The 13,315-nt window shown below is 33.4% G+C and overlaps 2 protein-coding genes across 2 annotated transcripts; one reads left to right on the top strand and one right to left on the bottom strand.

The window, feature by feature from the left end:
- Nucleotides 1–975: 975 nt before the first annotated feature.
- Nucleotides 976–2,825, bottom strand: LOC100785737 (protein RGF1 INDUCIBLE TRANSCRIPTION FACTOR 1). Its single transcript, XM_003549663.4, has 4 exons — nt 2,649–2,825; nt 2,271–2,516; nt 1,965–2,105; nt 976–1,468 (listed from the first exon to the last, which is right to left on the bottom strand). The coding sequence occupies exons 1-4, from the start codon at nt 2,655–2,657 to the stop codon at nt 1,118–1,120; spliced, it is 747 nt and encodes a 248-aa protein (XP_003549711.1). The 5' UTR covers nt 2,658–2,825; the 3' UTR covers nt 976–1,117.
- Nucleotides 2,826–9,896: 7,071 nt separating this feature from the next.
- On the top strand, nt 9,897–11,731 carry LOC100526934 (uncharacterized). The gene is made up of 4 exons (NM_001249272.2): nt 9,897–10,149; nt 10,883–11,014; nt 11,122–11,330; nt 11,425–11,731. The coding sequence occupies exons 1-4, from the start codon at nt 9,957–9,959 to the stop codon at nt 11,629–11,631; spliced, it is 741 nt and encodes a 246-aa protein (NP_001236201.1). The 5' UTR covers nt 9,897–9,956; the 3' UTR covers nt 11,632–11,731.
- Nucleotides 11,732–13,315: the final 1,584 nt, after the last annotated feature.

Genomic DNA, 13,315 nt, shown 5'->3' with positions numbered 1-13,315 from the left:
TCTCACTTTCACCGGTCTCTCAAATTGTCATTTTTTATATTCTCTCTCATTTCCTCTAGAGGTATGCATTTCATGCATTATTCTCACAGTTGATGATAAAACTTTTCCATCTATCCCAAATTATCATTTTTTTATCTACATCAATATGCCTGATATTCATAAGCGTCTATCTCTTTCAGGATTCAACCCAGCCTTCCTTATCTCTATTTCTAATTAATTTTTCAATATTATTTTAAAGAAATTGCCAACCATTAAAAATAATCTTATATTATAATTTAAATTATTTGTTATGAATCTAAAATATAATTTATATATTATCTGATACTTATTTAATATAAATTTTAATTACAATGTAATTTATATAAAAAAATATTTATCATTATAAATTTAACTATATAAAATAAATATTTGTGATATTCAATACAGAAAGTAAAATACTAATAGGATCTTAGAAAACTACAAAGGTAATGTATATAATAATATAATTGCCCAAAAGTTACTTCTTTAAGTTCATTTATCTCAACATTGTAATACAGTTTTTTGTCAATGTGTTTTGAATCAGAAAAATATTTGTCAAACTTCTTAGTCGTATCAGCAAATTTTCAATGAAAAAAATACAGACTAAAATTTCGAATTGTTTTAGATGTTCACGAACCACAACTATTTGATATTTTAACTGTAACATGACCGTTGGTTTAAAAATTCACATGGAATTAATGTATCCAAGTGAATACCTTTACAATTTTTGCTCCTTTTTCAGATTCATTTTGTCTAGTCGAAAAACACGATTCTTGACTTACGATTTAACCACAATTATTATGATCATAATAGTATCTTATATAAATGTACAGACCATAACTTGGAATTGGGAACCACGTGATGCCATTAAGACAAAACCCCGGACCAAGTGATTAATTAAACAAAATCTTCAATTTCGAGAGAAAGAGAGAGAGAGAGAACTTTGAACATTTCACCTCAGTCAAAATATCATCATATCATAGTAATTAAAAAAAATAAAAATTGAAGTACTAGTAAACTGGTAAGTGGTAATCCATTATTTTCCTCTTTTTTTTTTTCCTTTGTTGGGGGTGCTTGTGCTTGTTCATTAGTAATGTAGCTAACACAGAGGGGATCTATGAGGGATGCCTTTTCTTCTACTCATGCTTATGGCCATGTCTTCATCAGAAACCTTATTGCTATTGGCCATGAATTTTGCACAAACAGTGCTCCATCCACTCCTCCTCTTCCTAACGATCTCTGTGCAAGCCATGTTCATGCTCATGTTATTCTCTGACCCTGATGAACCTGAAGATGAGCTCATTGGTTCATCACAATCCACAACGGTAGAACGAGTCATTTCCTCATCCCCCATATCTTGTGGGATCAAAAAGTCAGGGCTTAGCTGTAGGGAGTTGCATGTTCTCAAGTAGGGAGAGAGGTCCTTATAGTGTTTCAGAACAAAATCCACCTACATACACACACACATGGACCATTAATGATAATCAAACTAATTATGTACTCCTTAACAATCAAACAAATCCTCAGGAATCTAATTCAGTTGGTTCATCATGATATATGAGTTATTATAAATTTTTGACATTATTTTTAATTCTTGCGAATAAAAAAATAAAATAGACTCTTATTGATTTTATTTATTATAGCTATTCCTCTTTAACTATATAATTCAAGAATCAAATTATGTAGCCACGCAATTAATTTAGGGAAGTTCAATTTCAATTCACTAGTGTACTTATAAGAGGAATGCTAGCATTCCTCATCTTATAGTCAATGTACATAAATAAATATATTACTGATAAGCAAATTAAAAGAGTTTTCTGATGCTATATTCCACCGAAGAATATCAGTTTTATTCCATAATTCTCTCTACAGAATAATTAACCTATCCAGGAACACACGAGTGAATTTTTTTTGTTTAGTATAAAATTATGAATATATTTATGTACCTTGCATCCAAGGGAGCAATGGATAAAAGGCTCTTGGAGGCTTCTATCACAGGAGGTGCAGTAGTTTCCTGATCCTTTGAATTGCCGGTTTTGAGGTCTCTTCTTGATGAACACCACCTTGGCACTATTGATGGTATAGGCCTAATAATAGAATTCAAAGCTTTTTCAATCAGCAAACCATACCAAGTTGAATTTTACTTATTTTTTGTGGCAGAAGAGTTGAATTGTAGGTAATTATTAATCAGCGCCGCCATCATAATATTACTTTATTTAACTTAATGTATGTGAGTGTGTTTATATATTTACCTGAACGTTGGAGCAATCTATGAGTTTCTGAAGATCTTCCAACCTAACAACATCATGATAAACGTAACGGCGAACCTGAAGAAGCCTGTGGAAGCGATGAGATGGCAAGCAGTGAGGACAAATACTGGTGCAGCAATCTAAGCAGCAGACATTCTTCTCATTCTTTTTAGCGTTCTCATGGTAAGAGCACCCCACGAAGAACTTTTGTGTGTAAAGAGCTTCCAACCATGCAGGCTTTTGGTATCCCTATATTAATTAACCATCACCGAAACAAAGCCAATTAATAAATCATCACTACAACGAAAAGGGTCATCATGCATCATCATCAATAAGAATTCAAACACAAAAGAGAGGAGAATCAGGGGAATTCAAATTAACCATGATCATGGAAATTAAAGACTTGCAAGATAGCCTCTCAAAATTGTCCTTGAGCTATGATCAAGGTATAGTGAATAAGTAACTAAAGAGAGAGAGAGAGAGAGAGTAGAGCATGGAGAAAAGAGTAGTACTTATGGAGGTTCACAAGAGGAGTGAGGGGATATATTTATTCCTTGAATAATGAATAGGTAGAAAACAATTTGTCTTATGATATGAGAGACAGAGAAATAAAGAGAGAGAGAGAAAGCGAAAGGCATTCATAAAGAAACAAGTTAAGATATGAGGGGAACGTGGGCGCTGTTTCCGTGTCTCCCATTCTCTTCTAAACTATTCTCTGCTCATCTCCTTGGCTTATGAGCTCTATTGCTAAACAAAACACTACTCTGACTCGCTCCTTGAACTAGCTGCATTTCTAATTTTTAATCCTCTCTCTGATTCACTATATCTTGGAAACAACCTGTTGCTAATAGCCACTTGATTTTGGACTTTGAAATCCACTGCTAAATTTCATTATTTTTGTGCAAATCATATGTCTGTGTCATTGCTAATTCAACTCCTACAGTCTAATTTTTTTTTTAAATTGCCACTTTCGTGCAACCTTTTTGTTATGGACATTTTAATTTCTTAATTTCTTGAATTAAAAAAAAATTATACACTTACCGTCATTAAAAAAAATTTATATTATCATCTAATTACAAATTATATATATATATATATATATATATATATATATATATATATATAAAATAAATATGTACATGCATGCTGAAAAGAAGTGACAAAAAGTTCTCAAATGTTTGAAAAAGTAACTGCCCAACATATCCTTAAGATCCGGGTAAATTTAATTGACATATAATATATATACATATAATTAGTTTTATTAATAATGTAATTAAATGGAGTTAGTTCTTGCTTATTTTTAATTATCATATTTTAAGAAGTCGGCCAGTTGCTCAGCAGGAGTTTAAACAGAATAAAAAGGGAAAGAAAAGGGTCAGACAGTTTAGTTGAGAAAGCACAACAGAATTTGGAGTCACCTTTTCTCCAAACACTATTTTTAAGTTTTTCTTTAATTTCCTTTTTATGCTATGTTGGACTTCTGCACATCTCTGTTCTCCTCATTTTGCATAATTAATAATGCCGATTACTGTATGACTTCAAAGCTAAGCAACGAAAGCATACAGACACCAATCATCTTCCAAGTTAGCAAGACATAGCATGAAACATAGTACCAGAAATCAAGAGCATACTTGTTTGAGTGATGGAAATTTATAATAAAGATTTACCTCACATTTATCTTATGCCCCCCCAAAAAAAAAACTGTGGCAAGGCGTTTTATTTATGCATAGCCCCCTCACCCCAAGATTCATATTAGGTTATTACAATTGTATCATCAATTTATCCACTTAATTTTTCACATTTTAATTGATTCTTAAGCACATGTTTTGATTAAATTCTATCTTGAGGTCCATACATGTATGGAAAATAAAACTTTATTAAAAGGACAAAAGAAAACTACTAGAGTAATCTTTTACATCTTAATGTAACTGCCTCAAACTGTCAATTGAAAACTATCCTTGTTTCATATATCTACATATATCAACTTTTAAATTATAATTAAAACTTTTTAAATAATATAGATAATCATTTATACAATATTAAGTGGCAAAAACAAACTTCTACAACATTTGTGGTCACTGCCGTGTTGCATAAAAGTAATCTTTTATTGTTTTCTTCGAGTTTTAAATTTCTGCTATTACATTGCCTTATCAAGTGCTTCAATTTCTTCGTAAAAGGAATGTAAATACACATGCATAAACAGTCTGGCAGTTTCAAGGAGACTAAAGTATTGAGTACTAAGTTCAATTCTGACCATAAGTTAGAGAGAACTAGTTAATTTGGCAACAATGCTGAGCAGGCTCCTAGCTAGGTAACTAGCCATGATTATGGCATGTACTTAAAAAGACATGTTTTATGAACACTTGAATCCAGCTAGGAATGTTACTGCTAGTGACAACAATTGAAAGGTTTAGTTAATCTATGGGACTAATTTGATTGTTTCAGTTTTGACACCATGGAATTCTATGGAATAGTGGAAGTGGGGTAGTGAGAATTAGCATTTTGTCCCAGCTAAGCAGTTTTCTTTTGCTGCTCTCTCAAGTCCTAATTCTATTGGTGGTGACTTAGAAATGTGTAGGAACTATATAAATCATGGCTAGTTTTCTGTTTTAATAAGACAAAACCAAAACCAAAAGAATATGAATAATTGAATATAGTTATTGTGCAAACTTTCCCATCCTCCATTTTCTGACTAACCTAAACAATGACAATGAAGATATATACTTTCCAAACTGAATTATTCAGCCACTCAGTGCAAAAATTGGTTCCTGGTGCTATGTGCTGTGCATATGGCATTCCAGAGATGGCAGCAACAACGCCTAAACTGAGCCAGCTAAAATCTGAAACAAGACATGTACAATGAAATCCCATGTTTTTTGGGGAATCAAATATGGGTAACATTAACCAATCAACCACTCCACTAAACCAATCTCTGAGTACTATAATAATTATGAGAATTTTTCTAACGAACGTTTGACAGACAGGCACAACTCATTAAGCACTAACCAGCAAAATTAACGACAAATTATTTTATGGACTTAATTTAGTGCTAATTTTGAGGACCTTGCTTATTGTGCCTCTAGGCTCTAACCAAGAGTTATTCTTGGGGTTTGAACGAATAGGTGATTAGTCTCTCTTTTTTCTCCTTTTTACCCTTTACCCTTGCTATGCGGTTTTCCTAATTCCCATTTCACGTGATCCTTAGCCTTGGCGTGATACCTGACAGTGCGTGGTGTCGCTTTTGGAAAAACAATTTCACCAAGAAGACTAGTAAAACAAGTTGATTCCTGATTTAACTTATCTTGAAATTTCAGCTCTATATAGCTCCTATGGTAGCTTTTAGCCATTATTCTAAGGCAATTTGGCAACGCATAGCTAAGTACTATAATACAATCATGATGCATAAAATGTTTCATAATGAACATAACCCTCGTAACTAGTACATAATACTAATAACTTCAAGAAATGAGCACCAACCAAGGGAAGGAGGATGCTGCATCTATACATGATTAATATCTTACACCAAATTACAAAGGAAAATATAGCCAAATACGTTAACAGAACAAAAGGGCAACATCCAAAATAAAAATTGATGGAAGAAAAGAATTGTCACCCCCACGTGCCATGAAAAGCAGAATGGTATCATATGAGCAAAGGACCTCACGTGCAAGGGATCCAAGGACCAAAAATTTAACAGTGTACAGGACCCTTTTTTCATGATAGAATACAACAAGTTCTAGAGTTTGTGTGGATGGTGCGGCAGTCAAAGGTCAAAAGATCCAGAAGTGCCCAGAGATGATGAGGTTAGATTAGAATGACAAAGTGTGGGTCAGCGGGTGAGCCGCACGAGGGGATCTATCTGCAGAGGCCAGTGCAATTCTACCTCAGCCTCACTTTGCCCTCCTAGTTTAATCCCATAATCACCCCCACATGTCCTATTTTATTTGGCACCCCTTATTTTTAAAGCCTATGTCACGTGCAGAGCCGTTTTCAATCAGCGGAGGATGTATCATATTGGTTTAGCCTCATATAAGCCAACGAAGGTTGATCCAGATGATAAGGGTAGGTCTCATATCCCACAAGGATCAAAGTTTAAATATCATCGTCGATGTGAGGATTTCGTTTGTGGATGATCAGTAAGTACATTTGTCAGCATTTTTTGAGTCATGACACATGTCTTGATTCTAATCAATTTACGGAACTCAACTCATCTCAATTTTTATTCTAAAATAAATAAATAAAAGACAGAAAAGTCTCATATAAGCTCACCCCTTCATCATATAACAGCTGTTGTGAGTGATTGTGAATCAACACTTCCCCTTTCCTCTAAGAGTTAAATCATTGTGACACAAAACAAAACATTCAGGTAAGTCAATTTTACGAGGGATTAGTATCATTTTATTGTCATAAATCTCATGGTCTTCATCATTAGCACAACCACTAATCTTAATTACATTGTCCTGTTGCAACTGATGAAAGGAACTATATCATAATGTTATAACTCATTACATAAAAGTATAAAACTATAAACACTACTGATATGCACATTTTTGTTTGGTGGAGTCTACTAGAGTACACATACATGTGCATATTCATTCAAGTTTTAATTGAAAAATATTTGAGTAGGACCACTTAAAACTAAAAAAAAAAAAGGAAAATCAGGTCAGGTGTAAAATGGTGTGAATTTGTGATTGCAATAATTGTGTCAATAGCATTGTTTCTTACTTTTATAAAGGTCAATGTAGCAACATGTGATTGGTTACTTGATCAAAGCATTTCATGTGGGACAGCACCACCAAAAGAAACAATGTTAAAATTATGTCGGTTGAGTTACGTGATCACCTTTCCGATTTCACGAAACTACCAAAGGCATGTAAAGGATCCTCATTTCTACGGAGCTATCATCATATCCTTAACATGACCCACACTTTCAAATATCTAATTTGGCATTTACACAAAGTGGATCATTGATAGATGCTAAATAAGAGTTGTTTTTGATAAAGAAAATAACTTTAAAAATCATGATTTAGCATGTATTTATGCTTAATTGTTAAGTGTTGTTGTTTTTTTTATTCATGACTTTACAGATATGAAAATGAAGGATTAAAAGCTAAAAAAATGCAGAAAATAGCAAAAATATAAAAAGACTCAGCTCAAAACGCGTTCAGCACGCAATACGCGCCCAACGCGAATACAAACACCCTCGCTAAGTGGGAAAAGGTACCCTAAGCGCGAAAACACGCACGGACGCTAAACGAGAAGAGCAGCGCTAAGTGCAAAAACAGACACCCGCGCTAAGCGAGCAGCGCAGGCTTAGCGCGAGTACGCATACCCAAATTCACTTCAACAACTATAAAAAGGAAGTCAAGCCAAGAAGAAGACACATTGAGTCTCAGAGCACTCTAATACACACTCAAAGCCTAAGAACTCTCCCTTGAGAAATTCTTTCTATCAATGCAAACAGGTGTTTTATTTCCTGTTATTCTTTCTTACTTCAATTTCATGTATCATTTATCCTTAAATCATCTTTGAGGGTTAGATGCTCGACAAATTATAATTTCTAATAGAACTAAAAGGAAAGGATATTTTAATAAAATCATTGTTAGACATAGAATGATTGCATTATGCTCATGCATCAAAGCAAACATCTAGAATTAAAACTTCATGCATTTTATCTATTAAATCTTTGTAAAGATATTTGAGAGATAGATAGGTAAAACATGTTTGTTATCGTGAGACATCAAGAACAAGTATTCTAATTGATGTGCGTAGGGAAAACTCACCCAATTGATAAAGAAAAATATAAAATAATACATCTTAGACAAATAAGACGTGTTAAGTCCTAACATTCTCATCTCATTGAATTCTTTATTATTTTCATGTTCTTTTATACCTCATCTCATCTTCTATTTTTATAAATTAAAATTATCCAACACAAATAAAAAATAAGTTCCTATAAAAGTCGACACTCAAACTTCCAAGTCTTTACTTAAACATTTTGGTACACCATTAACAATCATGTTCTCTATAAAATTGTCAGAATTCTGATGTATAGTTAGACATCCATATATGACAAACACAACCATTACATGTGACCCATTCAGCAGTCCTTTATTATGCAAAGGTCTTCAATCTCTTCCTCTGTCAAATTGCTATAGGTCCATTCATTCTTCTGCAACTGAAAAGACCTTACCAATTACCATTGGTGGAATTTAAGAGAAACCAATAAAAATTATAACAGATATCTCGTATAGAATTAGGAAATAATCAGTTAGTCTCTCCAAGAACTAACACAAACATGACACAAATATAGTTAGGGATTAGGGAGTGTCCTTGTTAGACTTGACACAGATAAATCGATGAACGTGTAAATTAAGTGGTGTAACACAGACATGTGGAAGAACATGCAACTCAAATGGTTAAGGTGAACGCGAGCGACACTAACAGATGTGAAATCCACAAAACAAAGAAATGGAGTCCCAAGTCTAGGATGTTTCACAATAGCCGCATGACCTGGTACCAATAACAGCATATTTGGTGAGACTACAAGCAATCTAGCAAATATATTTATCTGTGTCTATAACAGGTTATTGGTAAGTGTGAATACAGAGTAAAAGTGCACGCACGTACATATGTCTGCACATATCATGTATGTGTGTATATACATGGTCATTAATTAACTCAATTGGGTTGGGATCAAAATAAAATACTACAGTTGAAGTAAAATCAACAATGATCATACCCAGCTTGCTTCACAAAAACAATGATTTTTTTTTTTTGCCTTGTCATCTTTAAATGCATTATTACTTGTGAAAGAAGAAGAAAAAAGAAAACAGTCTTCCATAAGCTAGTGTTTTTAAAATTGTTATAATCTCGCGTGGAGATTATGTGAAGCCAAACTTTGGCTCTTTTTATCTCGACCAAACAACCAAGAGCATCTGAACAAATCGTCAGTCTTGGTCATATTTTAGTTATGACATTCGAACGGTAAATATTTTGATTAGCAAAACAACTATTTTTTCAGTTATGATGAAAATCTTAGTAAAAGATATTAGACCAATATGAAGTCTCCATAATGTTTAATTTCTTTTACAACAGCAGCACCACTGAATTTGGGCAGGAATATTATTAGGTGCGTGAATAGAAGCACAGATAGTCTTTAAGCATACATATAGCTTTGTCTGTGAAGAGCGGATCAAATTTTAGTTGAAAACCATGCAAAACCATAACAAGATAATAAATAAAACATCACATAATGAACTGATCCATGAACTACATGAATTAAATCAAATCACACAAGTTTCAATTGCATTAATTTCTCAAAAGAAAAAAATTAGAATTAACTTAATGATCCTTATATATTAAATTAGAATTAATTTGTTAAAAGAGCTACATTATGCATGCCAAAAAAAAATTTAATCTTTTCTCCTGTATTATTTTAAAATTATTTTGAAAGTGTTACATATATGTTTTATAATTTTAATTTTATAATCTCTGCTTTTCATTCTACTTAATTAATTTCATATATTTTTTTATCTTTTTTTATTTTTCTTGAAAGGACCAAAAATCAATTTTGAAGAAGCGGATAGAATGTATTGGGAAAACGTAAGGCCCGAGTGAGGATATTGTATTGTGGATAGAAACTGTATTAACCGTTTCTGCTCTGCTTTGTTCTGCCTGCAACTAATAATGGGCACTACATCTACCACCATCAAATTGCTTCCACTTTCTCCTTTGCCAAAACCAACCACTTCATCTTCATGGCTTTCTTGCAAACCAATTTCCCATCCCTTTCCAAATTCTCGTCCGCGAGGTAATGTCGCAGTCTCGGTTTCCTACAACCCCCAAGGCAACTTCGACCTCTCTTTATTTGACGATGATGGTAATTCCTAACACCTATATATACTATCATTCACTCGTTTTCTTTTCCATTTTATTATGATTTTCTCATTCATTTCAACAAGGAAACCTATATATATGTAGGAGATGGTCATCACTCATTTGTTACTCCAGTTATACATGAATCATAATGATGGTTAATATAGACCATTTAAGAGAATAGTGAATTTCTCAGTTAAGCTTCGGATGAATTAAGGATATATTTATAGTTGTATAGTTTCGAGTGTCCTGCTCTATATGTCTATCTTAGAATCATGAAAAAGCATGTAAAGCGATAAAGTATGCTGATAGTAAATATAAATTAAACTCAAGATCACTGCATTGTTAAGTTTACTAAACTACATTTGAGATGTTGTCCATTTTAGCTTTTGTGAGCCTTCCTGATGTTGTTCTTTGAAAAAAAAAAATCTCAATAGGTTAAGGGAGAGAAGTGTTTATAAACAGCTATTGACCTCAATTCCTAAGCAATGTGAGATTTTTTTTGTGGGATGGAACTACTGTGAATTTGAATTGAAGTTCATCATAAATCCATTTAAAATCAACAATTGATACACTTATTTCTTACTCTACGTAATTTCTCACTGACTTGGGAGGAACCAAATCTGTAAATCTTATTCCTTACCTTAGTCCTAGTAATAACTAGCAGAAATTGTGCTACTACTATATTGTAGTAATGGAATTTATCATACTATACTTGAACAGACTTTGGTTAACAGATGAAACTAAAGCTGCACCTCCTCTGCCCCCAACTGAAGGCCGATTTGAAGTTGTCATTGACAATGACGTTATTAGTCGGCTTGACTTGTCTCCTTTTCAAGCTGCAACAGGCATGAAATCCCCTTTATCTGGTAAGCAAGTTAATATCAAACTTGAAAATTGTTTAGCTAGCCGCTTATGGCATACTAACCTTCATAGTTTACTTGGATGCTGCCTGGTGGAATATTTAATGTTGCAGTAAAACCAAAAGAATTTCTTGACCGCACAATCGGCTTCACCATCAACTATACTAGAGAAGATCCCCGTGATCCTCGAGAATTATCAGAGTATCCTGATATTAGGGTATGGTTTGTGAGACTTGATGCTACTTATCCATGGTTGCCAGTTTTGTTGGATTGGAGAGCTGGAGAACTGGCTCGGTATGCTGCAATGTTGGTTCCACATCAGGTGATGTTAAGAAGTGCATTTTGGGTGTGTCCATGAAAAAAGAGAGAGGGAGCATGGCTTGATGCTAACTCAGTATTTATATGTTATGTTGCAGATGAATATTAAAATGGGAGTTGTCTTCAATCCTGAGGCATTGGAACTGTTTGTTATGAAGAAAGTTTTCATTGTGTATTCCTGGTTGAAGCATCACAACGTTCCCAAGCCAAAATTGAAGGCAAATGATATGGCCAGAATGCTTGGATTTACAATTGGAGATGAACTATATGACTTTATTGATAAGCATCCACTTGATCTTTCGTAAACAGACACCTAAAGAGTACTCTGGATCAGTACCCTAAGAATGAGAATATTTTTTTTCTTGTTTCTTTTGATCCAACATATTGTGAAGTGTATCAGCATTTTAAGAGTAACTAGACATGCAAAGGAGCAGTGAGATTGGAATAGCATGAGTCATAAAGATTAAAAAATAAAAAATGGAGCTAATAATATAATTTTTTGTAACACTACGAAAGAAACATCAAGCTAAGGGTTTGCTTATTGCTAATGCTTGCCAAGAGCTTCATATTCATTATTCAGTAATCACATCAAATGTAGATGCACTCTTTTCGGGATTCATGTTTCTAGTCTCCAAATGTACAACTAATCAATTTACGTACGAATATAAATTTGGAATTGAAGTGTAAACAAAGTGAAGAAATATGTACAGATAATTAACCATTTAGATGCTACGTATTCCACTGTGGATGCAATGGACTGAAGTCATTCTATTCTAATACTATGAAGCCTTTGTAGCACAAACCTATGAAATTTCTTACTTCAATTTTCTCCTGCGAAGCCGTGATCAATAATAAGCTTCTTTTTTTTAAGTAAAGTGATATAGGTTTTACTGACATACTCAGAGAAAAACAGTGCAGGGTTTCTGCAATGGAGTTCTACAACGAAACGGGTTATTGCACTTATTGGACCAAAGGTCATAAATTGAAGATCAACATATAGAGAAATCCATTTTTTGTTGCGACCACAGATATGGACCGGTGCGAGTGTTTTTCTTAACTGTAGATATGGGAACGGTACTATAACACCTATCCAGAGTCTAGACTCTATCCATTTTTTTCCCTAATCCCATTATCACAATACCTGCATGAAACGCTCTTAATATGGGAGTCTAATTTTTCATAATGTTCGGACATTAAAAGTTGCACACACTTGCATTCAAATGCTTCGAATTGATGTCAGGTTTGAATGTCTAATTTTATAAGAGTAATAGGGGGCTAACGTGGATGACCATTTTATATAGTTGACTCCAATTTTCTTTGTTGTAACATTGATTATATATCTTTTATTACTAAATCAGTCTTGTTTTGTTTGCCATTTTACTTTCCATCCTTTTTTACAATGCCTATAAGAAAGTGTTAAGACTTAAGACGCTTAGAGGCATTCAATGCTCTTTTTCTATGGAGTGGAGCAAATGATTCTAATAAAATTGCTTGGGTTCGGTGGTAAAAAATCTGCCAATCTAAAGAATGTGGTGGATTAAGAGTAAAAAATTTAGAAATATTCAGCCCCAATCTCTTGGCCAATAGAAATGGCATTGTCTTGTTGATTAAAAGTCAGTTTAGTTTAGTACCTCAGAACATAGATATATGAATACATGAATAAGGTGTCTCCCAATAAAGGTGGAAAATCCAAAATATACCTAAATATGGTGACAACATTTGAATAAGTTTCCTGATTGGGCCTCCCCATATAAAGTAAAAAACCTTTATATGCTCTACTGTTTATTATGTAAAGAATAAAATAAAAATTATATAGTAAAAAATTAGATTAATAACATTATTATTTTTAAGTATGTCAATCTCATTTCTCTCTCTTCTGGAAACTCAATCCCCCGGCCCCCCTCCCTTGTTTGGATCTTTTTGCTTTGTCTTCCTTCTTCAAGTCAGAGCCAATATATTTCTCGAGGAAATTTCTACAAAATAATAAAA

Source organism: Glycine max, chromosome 17, assembly GCF_000004515.6.
Source record: "Glycine max cultivar Williams 82 chromosome 17, Glycine_max_v4.0, whole genome shotgun sequence".
NCBI classification, from domain to species: Eukaryota; Viridiplantae; Streptophyta; class Magnoliopsida; order Fabales; family Fabaceae; genus Glycine; species Glycine max.
Note: the sequence above shows the minus strand (reverse complement) of the source record. Positions and strands in the feature narration are given on the sequence as shown.